Source organism: Bubalus kerabau, chromosome 5, assembly GCF_029407905.1.
Source record: "Bubalus kerabau isolate K-KA32 ecotype Philippines breed swamp buffalo chromosome 5, PCC_UOA_SB_1v2, whole genome shotgun sequence".
NCBI classification, from domain to species: Eukaryota; Metazoa; Chordata; class Mammalia; order Artiodactyla; family Bovidae; genus Bubalus; species Bubalus kerabau.
The window spans coordinates 25,919,431-25,932,968 of record NC_073628.1 but is presented as its reverse complement, the minus strand read 5'-3'; the positions used below and the strand labels follow the sequence as shown (position 1 = coordinate 25,932,968).

General features: G+C 44.5%; 1 protein-coding gene across 2 annotated transcripts; it reads left to right on the top strand.

Annotated features, from left to right (window-relative positions):
• Positions 1-8,952: 8,952 nt before the first annotated feature.
• Positions 8,953-12,624, top strand: LOC129652563 (serum amyloid A-3 protein). Of its 2 annotated transcripts, none has more exons than XM_055581292.1 (3): positions 8,953-9,059; positions 11,833-11,971; positions 12,360-12,624. In XM_055581292.1, the coding sequence occupies exons 1-3, from the start codon at positions 8,969-8,971 to the stop codon at positions 12,523-12,525; spliced, it is 396 nt and encodes a 131-aa protein (XP_055437267.1). In that variant the 5' UTR covers positions 8,953-8,968; the 3' UTR covers positions 12,526-12,624. The 2 variants fall into 2 exon arrangements, with proteins under 2 accessions (XP_055437267.1, XP_055437268.1); XM_055581293.1 differs by lacking the exon at positions 8,953-9,059 and adding an exon at positions 11,315-11,675.
• Positions 12,625-13,538: the final 914 nt, after the last annotated feature.

Here is a 13,538-nt window from a genome sequence, read left to right as displayed (position 1 = left end):
AAAATATTTACAATATATTTTAAAATTAATTTATTTATTTTACTTTACAATATTGTATTGGTTTTGTCATACACCAACATGAATCCGCCATGGGTGTACATGTGTTCCCCATCCTGAACCCCACTCCCACCTCCCTCCCTATACCATCCCTCTGGGTCATCCCAGTGCACCAGCCCTGAGCACCCTGTATCATGCTCAAACCTATATCAAATGTATCAAATCAAACAAATGTGGCGATCCGTTTCACATATGATATTTTACATGTTTCAGTGCCATTCTCCCATATCATCCCACCCTCACCCTCTCCCACAGAGTCCAAAAGACTGTTCAACACATCTGTGTCTCTTTTGCTGTCTTGCATACAGAGTTATCATTACCTTCTTTCTAAATTCCATATATATGTGTTAGTATACTGTAATGGTGTTTTTCTTTCTGGCTTACTTCACTTTGTAGAATAGGCTCCAGTTTCATCCACCTCATTAGAACTGATTCAAATGTATTCTTTTTAATGGCTGAGTAATACTCCATTGCATATATGTACCACAGCTTTCTTATCCATTCATCTGCTGATGGACATCTAGGTTGCTTCCATGTCCTGGCTATTATAAACAGTGCTGCGATGAACACTGGGGTACACGTGTGTCTTTCAATTCTGGTTTCCTCACTGTGTATGCCCAGCAGTGGGATTGCTGGGTCATGTGGCAATTCTATTTCCAGTTTTTTAAGGACTCTCCACAGGGTTTTCCATAGTGGCTGTACTAGTTTGCATTCCCACCAACAGTGTAAGAGTGTTCCCCCTTCTCCACCCCCTCTCCAGCATTTATTGCTTGTAGACTTTAGGATAGCAGCCATTCTGATTGGCATGAAATGGTACCTCGTAGTGCTTTTGATTTGCATTTCTCTGATAATGAGTGATGTTGAGCATCTTTTCATGTGTTTGTTAGCCATCTGTATGTCTTCTTTGGAGAAATGTCTGTTTAGTTCTTTAGCCTACTTTTTTGTACGGGTCTTTTATTTTTCTGGAATTGAGCTGCAGGAGTTGCTTGTATATTTTTGAGATTAATTCTTTGTCTGTTGCTTCATTTGCTATTATTTTCTTCCATTCTGAAGGCTGTCTTTTCACCTTGCTTATAGTTTCCTTTGTTGTGCAGAAGCTTTTAATTTTAATTAGGTCCCATTTGTTTATTTTTGCTTTTATTTCCAATATTCTGGGAGGTAGGTCATAGAGGATCCTGTTGTGGTTTATGTCGGAGACTGTTTTGGCTATATTTTCCTCTAGGAGTTTAATAGTTTCTGGTCTTACATTTAGATCTTTAATCCATTTTGAGTTTATTTTTGTGTATGGTGTTAGAAAGTGTCCTCAGATCAGATCAGTCACTCAGTCATGTCCGACTCTTTGCGACCCCATGAATCGCACCACACCAGGCCTCCCTGTCCATCACCAACTCCCGGAGTTCACTCAGACTCACGTCCATCGAGTCAGTGATGCCATCCAGCCATCTCATCCTCTGTCGTCCCCTTCTCCTCCTGCCCCCAATCACTCCCAGCATCAGAGTCTTTTCCAATGAGTCAACTCTTCGCATGAGGTGGCCCAAGTACTGGAGTTTCAGCTTTAGCATCATTGCTTCCAAAGAAATCCCAGGGCTGATCTCCTTCAGAATGGACTGGCTGGATCTCCTTGCAGTCCAAGGGACTCTCAAGGGTCTTCTCCAACACCACAGTTCAGAAGCATCAATTCTTCGGTGCTCAGCCTTCTTCACAGTCCAACTCTCACATCCATACATGACCACTGGAAAAACCATAGCCTTGACTAGACAGACCTTTTTTGGCAAAGTAATGTCTCTGCTTTTGAATATGCTATCTAGGTTGGTCATAACTTTCCTTCCAAGGAGTAAGCGTCTTTTAATTTAATGGCTGTAGTCACCATCTGTAGTGATTTAGGAGCCCAGAAAATAAAGTCTGACACTGTTTCCACTGTTTCCCCTGTTTCCCCATCTATTTCCCATGAAGTGGTGGGACTGGATGCCATGATCTTAGTTTTCTGAATGTTGAGCTTTAGGCCAACTTTTTCACTCTCCACTTTCACTTTCATCAAGAGGCTTTTGAGTTCCTCTTCACTTTCTGCCATAAGGGTGGTGTCATCTGCATATCTGAGGTTATTGATATTTCTCCTGGCAATCTTGATTCCAGTTTGTGTTTCTTCCAGGCCAGTGTTTCTCATGATGTACTCTGCATATAAGTTAAATAAACAGGGTGAGAATATACAGCCTTGACAAACTCCTTTTCCTCTTTGGAACCAGTCTGTTGTTCCATTTCTTTTACAAATGATTGATGAGTTTTCCCAGCACTGCTTGCTAAAGAGATTGTCTTTTCTCCATTGTATATTCTTGCCTCCTTTGTTGAAGATAAGGTGTCCATGGATGCGTGTATTTATCTCTGGGCTTTCTATTTTGTTCCACTGATCTATATTTCTGTCTTTGTGCCAGTACCATACTGTCTTGATGACTGTGGCTTCGTAGTAGAGCCTGAAATCAGGCAGGTTGATTCCTCCAGTTCCATTCTTCTTTCTCAAGATTGCTTTGGCTATTTGAAGTTTTTCGTATTTCCATACAAATTGTGAAATTATTTATTCTAGTTCTCTGAAAAATACCGTTGGTAGCTTGATAGGGATTGCATTGAATCTATAGATTGCTTTGGGTAGTAGACTCATTTTCACTATATTGAGTCTTCTGATCCACAAACACGGTATATTTCTCCATCTATTTGCATCCTCTTTGATTTCTTTCACCAGTAACTATATATAGTTTTATAGTTTTCTATATATAGGTCTTTTGTTTCCTTAGGGAGATTTATTCCTAAGTATTTTATTCTTTCATTGCAATAGTGAATGGAATTGTTTTCTTAATTTCTCTTTCTGTTTTCTCATCATTAGTGTATAGGATTGCAAGGAATATCTCTGTGTTAATTTTACATCCTGCAACTTTACTATATTCATTGATTAGCTCTAATAATTTTCTGGTGTTTTCTATGTAGAGGATCATGTCATCTGCAAACAGTGAGAGTTTTACTTCTTCTTTTCCAATCTGGATTTGTTTTGTTTCTTTTTCTGCTCTGATTGCTGTGGCCAAAACTTCCAAAACTATGTTGAATAGCAGTGGTGAGAGTGGGCACCCTTGTCTTGTTCCTGACTTTAGGGCAAATGCTTTCAATTTTTCTCCATTGAGGATAATGTTTGCTGTGGGTTTGTCATAAATAGCTTTTATTATGTTGAGATATGTTCCTTATATTCCTGCTGCTGGAGGGGTTTTTTTTTTTATCATAAATGGATGTTGAATTTTGTCAAAGGCTTTCTCTGCATCTATTGAGATAATCATATGGTTTTTATTTTTCAATTTGTTAATGTGATGTATTACATTGATTGATTTGCGAATATTGAAGAATCCTTTCATCCCTGGGATAAAGTCCACTTGCTCGTGATGTACGATCTTTTTAATGTGTTGTTGGATTCTGATTGCTAGAATTTTGTTAAGGATTTTTGCATCTATGTTCATCAGTGATATTGGCCTGTAGTTTTCTTTTCTTGTGGCATCTTTGTCTGGTGTTGGTATGAGGGTGATGGTGGCCTCATAGAATGAGTTTGGAAGTTCACCTTCCTCTGCAATTTTCTGGACAAGTTTGACCAGGATAGGTGTTAGGTCTTCTCTAAATTTTTGGTAGAATTCAGCTGTGAAGCCATCTGGACCTGGGCTTTTGTTTGCTGGAAGATTTCTGATTACTCTTTCAATTTCCGTGCTTGTGATGGGTCTGTTAAGATTTTGTATTTCTTCCTGGTTCAGTTTTGGAAAGTTGTACTTCTCTAAGAACTTTTCCATTTCTTCCCAGTTGTCCATTTTATTGGCATATAATTGCTGACAGTAGTCTCTTATGATCCTTAAAGGATTTTTTAAAAGAAACATAACTTCAGCATTATCAAACCCTCCTTTTTTGATCAATCAAGATAATATTATTTTTCTCCTTTAGCTAATAATGTGATGAATTACATTAATTGTAGTCATAATGTTGACCAATTCTTGCATTCCAAGAGGAAACCTCACTCGGTTATGAGGGATTTTTAATGCTCTCTTTGGTTTGGTAATACTATGCTCTGTTTGAATTGTTTGCACCTTTAGAGGTGAAATGGGACTATTGTTTTCCTGTATTACCCATCTCTTACTTTAGAATCAAGTTAGTCTACTTCTTTAAAATGAGCTGTACATCTCTACTCTTGATTAGTTTTCTACATCATCCTGTGTAACATACTATTAACTGTCCCCTGAGATTTTAGCAGACTCTCCTGGAGAACCACTAGGCCTTAGTAGGGGACACTGGGGAGAAGAGAGCTGTGATAGCCACTTTTGCTTATTTAATACTTAACTAACTTCCTAAAGACATCTATGTTCTTTACAACAACAACAACAAAAAGGTGCTTACTTAAAAAGTTTGAGGCTGTTCCTTCATCTAAATTAGCAAATGATGTGCCACCGTGAGTTGATTAAACGGAGATCTGAGGCTCCATATTAAGTTTACCTTTGAACCAGGAAAGAGGAATTCAGATAAATCTCACTCACTTGGGTCTGTGTGGAGAGTCTACCTCTGTGAACTGGTTTAACAAGTTCAGAATAATGCTGCTGAAGGCCTTTTATGCTGAGAGATACTAGAGTCATTGCAAAGATTTCATGTTGTGCTGTGTTGTAGCTGTTGTTGGTGTTGACTGTTGTGGCTTCTGCCAGAAGTACTGGGTGTACACGCATGAACTGTGGGTGTTGTCCTCCGTGTGAGTTGCCAGCAGTTTGCTGAGAGGAGAAACGTGGTGGATCTGGTCTCTTAGATGGTTGTTTCCAGGTTTGGAGTGACTGGCGTCAGATTTGTGTGCGATTCTAGGAAGTCGGTCTTTCCTTATGACACCAGCAGTCAGTGGAGGCTGTTTTCCTACACTCTTGGACCAGGGGCAGAGTGAGGAGCCCCCCAGAGCAGAGATGACCCCCTCCTAGCAGGTCACCTCAGAATCATGGAGCTGCTTCCCTCTACCAGATAACAGAGATCCTCAGGAAGCTCAGAGCAGCTGTGCAGTACGTTTCCTTTTCTGATGTGTCAATTCCAACCCTCACGTGTCTTTTCTTTTTTTGAGGGGAAAAAAAAAAAAGAAGCTACATATTCAACAATGTGCAGGGCATTAATAATTTCTTGAGTGCTATTTTCTTTTAATCTCCTTGGTGTACTGTAGGATGAAGAGGAGGGAAGCCAGCCTTTCTGGTGCTAAAGCTGTGTTTCTTTTCCTTTTGGTAAACTGTGAACTTCAGAGGCCTGTCTATCTCTCTGTCTCTGGATGCTATCTAGTAGAATTCCAGGGTTTGGCTTTAGAGAAGGTACACGTCCTCCCCACTGCCAGTGTGAGGAGAGACTATCCTCTCTTCTGCAGCTGCAACAAATATAGCTGTTGTTTCTATATCATAAACCTTGGGACCTAGGCCACAAGTGTTATTCACGATCAGGTTATCCTGTGGGGTTTTGTTTTTTGTTGCAAAGCTTTGGTGTTCTTCTCATCTCTTAATTAGAACAGAAAATGAAGTTCTCTTAAACCACTTAGTAGTCTTATCACACATGGCTATTAGGGGAGGGGTACCTTCTAATTTATTATATAAACCAGGTCTTTTTCAAAAATAAAACAATTTGCTAATTGTCACTCACTATTAACTATTAATCGGAGGCAACAGACACTAACAGAGACCATCTTGCAAACCAGGACACAGCTTCACATGGAGACTCCTGGGAAATCCCTTAAGGCCTGAGGATTCTGAAATCACCATGACAGGATGGTTTTCTTTGCGGGACAAACAAGTGAAAAGAGCTGACCCCCCCTGTTGTCTATTGTTCTAAGCATGGCCCTGCAAGACTGGCTGTTCCTTCCAGTAAGACTGAGTGCCTTCAGTAACAAGGAAGAGCACTTGCAATGCCTGACTTGGTGTCTAGAAATTGTTTGCTTTGTCTCTAATAATTTTATCAGATAAGGAATGACTGGAATGATGCCAGAGAGTGGGAAGTGGAATTCCAGTATGGAATGGCTCCAAACACAGTCAGAGTTGCAAAAGAATGTGATCACTGGCCCATGATTTCTGCCCCGAGGAAGGTAGGAGAAGAAGAGATGTGGACATCATAGCCCGCCTCTGTGGAGTTGCCCCAGGGCACGTCCAGGGCTGATGACTACAGATGGTTGACAGCATCCCCTCTCCCCACCATGTCTACTCCTGGGACCAAGTCAGCTAAGCCAGCTCAGGGACCTAGACTACCCGAACCACAGTGCACCCAGCTTTCCCAAGGAGTATAAGTTCTGTTGTGAATATTTAAATATTGCTAAGCTTTGCCTTGCATAAAAAGCAAACAGAGCAATCCTTTAGACAGTTATCCGCCCTACATGTTCACCTACATGTTCACCTATAGGAAATAAAATATGTCTCAGACCCAGAAAGAGGCATCATCCTATTTCTGAGAGGCTCTACTCTAAAACAGGGTGTCTCAGGTGGCTCAGTGGTAAAGAATCCGCCTGCAATCCAGGAGATGTGGGTTCGATCCCTGAGTCAGGAAGATCCCTTGGAAAAGGAAATGTCCACGCACTCCAGTCCCTGGAAAATCCCACAGACAGAGGAGCCTGAGGGGCTACAGCCCATGGAGTCACTAAAGAGTCGGACACAAACTTGTTGACTAAACACCAACAATACATCTAAGACCGTGGTTCCCAGACCACAGTGTCAGCCTCACCTGGTGTGCTTCCTCCTGGGCCAGCGCTCTTCTTTCTAACGTCCTGCTCATATTTCCCTGAGTCTTGTAACAAATTGGAAATGCTTCGCCCTCCTTCTTCTTGGGATTACTACTTGAGCACAAGTCCCAGATCCTTCCAGACTCTAATTTACCATCTCCCCTCGTCTCAGTGGGCAAGTCTCTGTGATTTGCTTGCATCTGTCTTGGAGATCACTTCCCTGTGTCTCCAATGCACAGCTCACATTCCTGCTCTCCTGTGAACACTCCAGGCAAGAATCCTGAGGTGGTGCTCCTGGGCTGGGCCTTATTTGCCCTCCTGCCGTCCTCAGGCTTCCAGCCCAGGGACCCGCCATCAGGAAGAGCAGTTCCATGTCCTCTGGGTCCTCACCATCTCTGACATATTACACATGCATCATCCCTCCTCCTCTGGGAAATCCAGTGACCTTTGAAATTTCCCTTTAGGATGAAGAGGCAGAGATGGGGCAAGGAGTTCCAGAGACGCCATCCCTGTGAGAGCACCTGCATGAAATCTCATCCCAAGATTATCTTCCTGAACTCACAGAATAAAGCTCAGTCCTGCTTTTCTGATTGATACAGCTATTCTCTGACATCATACACTCCAGCATTCTTGTCATAAATCAGCTTTCTCTGTATCCTTCCTGAACCTTCTATCCTGATAATTTAACAGACATCTGGACTTTTCCTGTTCATTTCTATACAGGATCACAGCAGATTTCTACACTATAGTTCATCCTTCTTGGGATTATAATGACCTCCCAATAAGACCTACTGTTATGACCATCAACAGCATCTGATCATGAATACACTTGAAGCTGGAAGACTCCCTTTTCCAGTGCTGAATCCACCCCATGTGGGTGCTGGAAGTTTGATTTTCCTGAGTTTCTATCTCCTTCCTTTCCTGCTGCTGTAGCGTGAGGTCCCAGCTTCATCCTGAGCTGTTCTTGTAATGGACCCGTTCAGCTGTTCCATTTGCCCTGTATGCTCACATTCTTTACTCAACTCTCTTTTCTTAATGTTAATCTTTGGAATTTCCAGGTGATTCAGATGGTAAAGATTCCACTTGCAGTACAAGAGACCCGGTTGGTTCGAACCCTGGGTCAAGAAGCTCCTCTGGAGAAGGCAATGGCTATCCACTCCAGTATTCTTGCCTGGAGAGTCCCATGGAGAGAGGAGCCTGGTGGGTTACAGTCCATGGGGTCCCAAAGAGTTGGATACAACTGAGTACCTAAGCACACACATCCTTCACAGCAAATGTCAATACACTACTGTGGGGGATGAAAACACGTTTGCCACTGGAGTGAGACTTGAAATGGAAAGAAAAGGTACAACCTGCTACATTCTGAAAACTGCAAATTGCACAATCTAGGAAAATTCGATGTGAGTGAAGAATAACACTGCTGTTTTGAATGCTGTGTTCTGGTCAGGAGGGATTTCCCAAAATTTCTTTCCTTATTTCTTTTTTTTGCTTCCACCCCATTTCTGATTTGCTCCAGTGGCCAGTGTCAGTATATAAAGCACCGGCCCCGTTTCCCAGGCAGGCAGCACAGGCAGCTCAGCTTCACCAGGAGCCTCAGCAGGAGGGCACGGCCACAGGTGAGGAGCTAGAACTCTCCAACACTTTTCCTCTTCGGAGACTTTCTCTTCAGCAGCATTCTTGTGCTGCAGCCCAGCTCTCTGCTTCCTTCCTGAATCTACTGTTCTGACCATTAGAATCCACCAGATTGAGCACTTCAGGGAGTAGGGCTCTCCTTGTCTGTGTCTTCTGTGCAGGCAGCGATGGGGTGAGCACACGGGCCACAGACACCTGTGCCTTGTTCACCTCCTCTCATATCACAGAGAGGCAGCATGAACACACTCCTCTTGCCTTTGGGAAACTTGCAGTGCAGCTGGGTCTCAGGGCTGATAGAGGATGACTGGACTGGAAAGTGGTTTATGCTAAAAGCCTGTTGCAATCCTTCCCACAGGAAATCATTGGGATTCCAAGATTTCATATGGAAATAAGAGCTGGATCCTCTGTGTTACAACCTATCGTCTGTCTACTGAGATAAAATTCAGAGGGGTTTATGCTTGGAATGTAAGAGTGTATCCACATTACAACTCAGCCCTAAGACCTGTAGTTCTTGGTTGAGTCCACTCATCTCTCTGTTGCAGGATGAACCTTTCCACGGGCATCATTTTCTGCTTCCTGATCCTGGGCGTCAGCAGCCAGGGATGGGGGACATTCCTCAAGGAAGCTGGTCAAGGTAAGGACCAAAGGATGGGCCAGGGGAGGCTGTGTCTGCTTCCCCAGGATTGACCTGAGTAGAGAACACATCCCCACAGGGCAAAGGCCACAGGTGGGCAGAAAAGGAGCTTAGATTTCATGGTAGCACTTCCCGAGGCTTTTCTGGCCAGCTTTGGACTCTGTTGGGGGATCCCCAAGCCAGAGGTCATATAAAGTTTGAGTCTGTACTTTCAGCTGGAGTGAGGAAGACATCTGGGGTGGGGTGGGGTACATGTTCCCAAAATACCAGTAAGCCTCTGCTGCCCTCTCGTGGGCAACTAGAGATGGCTCATTTCCAAGTCTCCTGTGCAAAGAAGTGGGTGCAACCGCTGAATACTTGTAACTAAAATACCTGATTTTTTAGCAGCAGCAGCAGCAGGACTGTCTAAGAGCTTTATGTGCAGGAATCGACTCGTTTTCCCCCTCAGGGTTTAATCCTTGAGTCCTGCAGCGTAGGGACCATTACCCCTTATCAGAGAACCTGCTGCCCCAAGAGATTAAGATAGGGTCCAACATCCCCCAGCAGAGCAGGATTGAACCCAGCATCCTGAGACCTTGCTGTTAACCTTGGCCCTTCTACTGCCTCCCAGACAAGAGTACACGTGGAGGGTGAGGGGTCTGTGAACACGCGTCCTGGTCTTTATCTGAGCAGATGGCAGAGAGTGGGGGTTGCTTCCTTTGGAAGGAAACCCGATAGAGTTCCCCTCCGCACAGTAAATGGCAGCATGAGTTTCCTTGATGATGGTTCTGCTGAGGCTGAGACCTGGCGAGAATCCTATAGCAGGAGACATAGACCTCACTAGCCAGAGCAAATCTGTCGTAATTTATTTCCCAAACCTATTTGGTGTTATTATTTTTCTGTGATAATTGCTGAATAATTGTTTTAAGAGTTTGTTCTTAATTCCATCTGAATTCACACAGACCCAGATAAAAGGATCTTTTCATCTCTTAGCTCAGTGCTGTTCAAGGGGCACTCTAGGATGACTTGCATGAGAATCACCCGTGGTCTGGGGGGCTTTGTGGAATGCAGGTGCCTGGATCCACACATGGTCCCTTTCGTGAATCACAGGGGCTCTCTGCAAATCCGTGCATTATTGAGCACCCCACTTGATTTTGTGCACAGTAAATACTGAGAATGCTACCTGGTTTTGCACCCAAGGGACAAATATGTCGTGCATTTGGAAGCACTTATTCAGCAACTCTAGACTCCAGGGCAGAGAAGGCAATGGCACCCCACTCCAGTACTCTTGCCTGGAAAATCCCATGGATGGAGGAGCCTGGTGGGCTGCAGTCCATGAGGTCGCTAAGAGTTGGACACGACTGAGCGACCTCACTTTGACTTTTCTCTTTCATGCATTGGAGAAGGAAATGGCAACCCACTCCAGTGTTCTTGCCTGGAGAATCCCAGGGACAGGGCAGCCTGGTGGGCTGCCGTCTATGGGGTCACACAGAGTCGGACAGGACTGAAGCGACTTAGCAGCAGCAGCAGCAGCAGCAGCAGACTCCAGGGAACTATTTAAATCTGTAACTCAGGGTGAATACCTATAGTAAGAATATCATAGTCCTCAACAAAACTAGGAACATCCCTGGTGGCTCAGACGGTAAAGTGTCTGTCTACAATTAGGGAGACCCACGTTCGATCCCTTGGTCGAGAAGATCCCCTGGAGAAGGAAATGGCAATTCACTACAGTACTTTTACCTGGAAAATCCCGTGGATGGAGGAGCCTGGTGGGCTACAGTCCATGGGGTCTCAAAGAATTGGACACGGAGAGCGACTTCACTTTTTCAACAAAACTATTTTTCTGAACATCTGATATAGCTAACACTTAAAGATAAGTTATCTCACAGAGATATTACATGAACTATGATTATAATCCATGTTATATTTTCCTCTTTTCCCTAATGAGCTAATCTTTTAAACCTTTGCCATTTTATCCTATCTAGGTTGGGTTTTCTGCCCATCCTCCCTGATCTTCATCCTGCTTTAGTTCCTTTATTTATTTATTTTTTGCCTTATTCTTCTGAGGACCAGAGAGGTGATAGTATAGTGAGCACCTACAATGTTCTATAAACTCAACCAGTATTTCCTCAGTTCTTCTGCATAACCACCCTAGGGAGGCATTACTCCTGCATTTTACTGGAGAGGACACTGAACTTTAGAGCTGATGGGTCAGTTGCCCTTTTTCTGCATCTGATTACCCTGTTTCTTCAAAGCCCTCTTAGGGAGCTCACCTTTATCACCTGCTGATTTAATTCTGACGGGTGCCCATGTGCAAACATGCCCTGAGTATTCAGATGGACTCAGGCCCGAGTTAGTCCCCAGGGCTGGATTTCTCCCCTTGACCAGGCTGGGAGTATCCTATATCCACAGCCTTTCTCAGTATCGTCCTTCTTCTCAAGCTCTGGTCAGAGCCTCTCCTGCATCTTTCCAGGTGGAGGTTCATTGTATAAGCAAACATCCCTTAAAGAAAGAGCATTAACCTCTTCTTCACACACATCACACACCTCCAGAAACAAAGTTCCAACAGACTTAGAATGAAATCAAACAGAATAAACCTTGTACCAAGTGTGATACTCACAACTTCAGATCAGGGAAGTAAGTGAGAAGTAAAGAAGTATTCATTTCAAGCCAATAAAATAATCTCCAAGGGCTTGGTCGAAGGCTGAAACCTAAAATCAGTGGGAGGAAATGATTTATTTCTCTTTCACCAAAACATGATCACATTCATCTCATCATTTTCTTTTCCTTCCAGGGGCTAAAGACATGTGGAAAGCCTACTCTGACATGAAAGAAGCCAACTACAAGGGTGCAGACAAATACTTCCACGCCCGCGGAAACTATGACGCTGCCCAAAGGGGACCGGGGGGCGCCTGGGCTGCTAAAGTGATCAGGTACCAGGGTCCCTGGGGATGCAGGGATGGGTGAGCAGAGCTTGGCTGCCTAGGACAACCTGGAAGGGCCAAGCCTTGGAGAACTTTCCTGTAGTCTGTGTGCCCTCCTCCTCTTACCCACCCTCCTGCTCTGTGCCCACTGTGAGGTCTGAAGGGTGAAGAGCAGAGCAACTTGGTGGGACAGGCGACTCTCCACCCTTCCCCTATGGGTGCTGTTCACCCAGCACAGGGCTGAGGTGTTCTGAGCCCACGGAGCCTCAGGGTTGTTGTCCCTCTTTCCCTGGCTCCTCTCCGAGTCATTGATCCCTTGGAAAGAGGAGAGATGGGGAGGGTGGGCCTGTGGCTCATAGTCCTGAATTAATCCCCTCCCTGCCCTCTTCCTTTCCAGTAACGCCAGAGAGACTATTCAGGGAATCACAGACCCTCTGCTTAAGGGTATGACCAGGGACCAGGTACGGGAGGACTCGAAGGCTGACCAGTTTGCCAACGAATGGGGCCGGAGCGGCAAAGACCCCAACCACTTCAGACCTGCTGGCCTGCCTGACAAGTACTGAGCTGCCTCTCTCTCTTCTCAGGAGAAGGGGCTTTGAGTCCCCAAGGGCAGGGACACTGACCTAGAGAGTTCTCTGTCCTCAGAAGGAAGCAGATCTAATAAATGCTCAAGAGATAGAATACTGAGACTGTGTGTCATTCTTGGTATAAGGACAGCCTGTTAGTTCCAGGACTGATGGCTGGACACCGACGTGAAGGCTGAGCCCGTGCCTGTGTGTTTGGTTCTGGACACAACCTCAGCATCATTCAGGACAGACGCCCTCTCCAGCCTTCCGTAATCAGACCCGCTCCCTCCCCAGGCCCCTCTGGTGACACTGGGGCCATTTCCAGGCCCTTCGCTGTCAGGCCTCCTCACTCCCTGCCGTTGTGTCCTGTCCCCTTCTCTGTCCCCAGGTCTAGTCCCCTAGCCTGTCCTCGGTGCTCTCTGTGTGGAGCATGGACACAGGAGGACTGGATGGTGGAATCCTGCTCCAGAAACTGTCACCTTGATCTCCTGTTCATTACTCAGTAGCACCTACAAGTCCAACCAAGAACCAATTTCTGTCTGTGCATCCAGAACGGCCTCCAGTGCTGCTCCCTTCCCTCTCTTTCCCTTGCCTTATACAAGTTCCCGGGAACAAACATGTCAAGAAGTGGAGGAATAATGGCAACATGAAAATTCAGAGCAGGGGGCCTTTGTTTGCCTTGGATATGATTCATGTCCTTGAGAGGAAGTCCTTTTCCCCTCTTGGTCCTTTCTCAACCCAGGGAAGCCAGCTGCAGTTACTTTTTATTGAGGAAAACAGTGTCTCTTATGGAAGGGAGTTGGGTCTGTTGGAGCACAGGAATTATGAGTGACTCTGTGTATCATAACAATGCTAAATATGTTAACACATACATACACATAAATAATGCACATGAATTATAGAGATTATGATAAAATAAAAATTTATAAATGTATCAGAACCACAAGCAGAAATTCATAATGCAAAATAAAAGGGTGTATTATGAATAAAGTCATAATGGATTCAGTAAT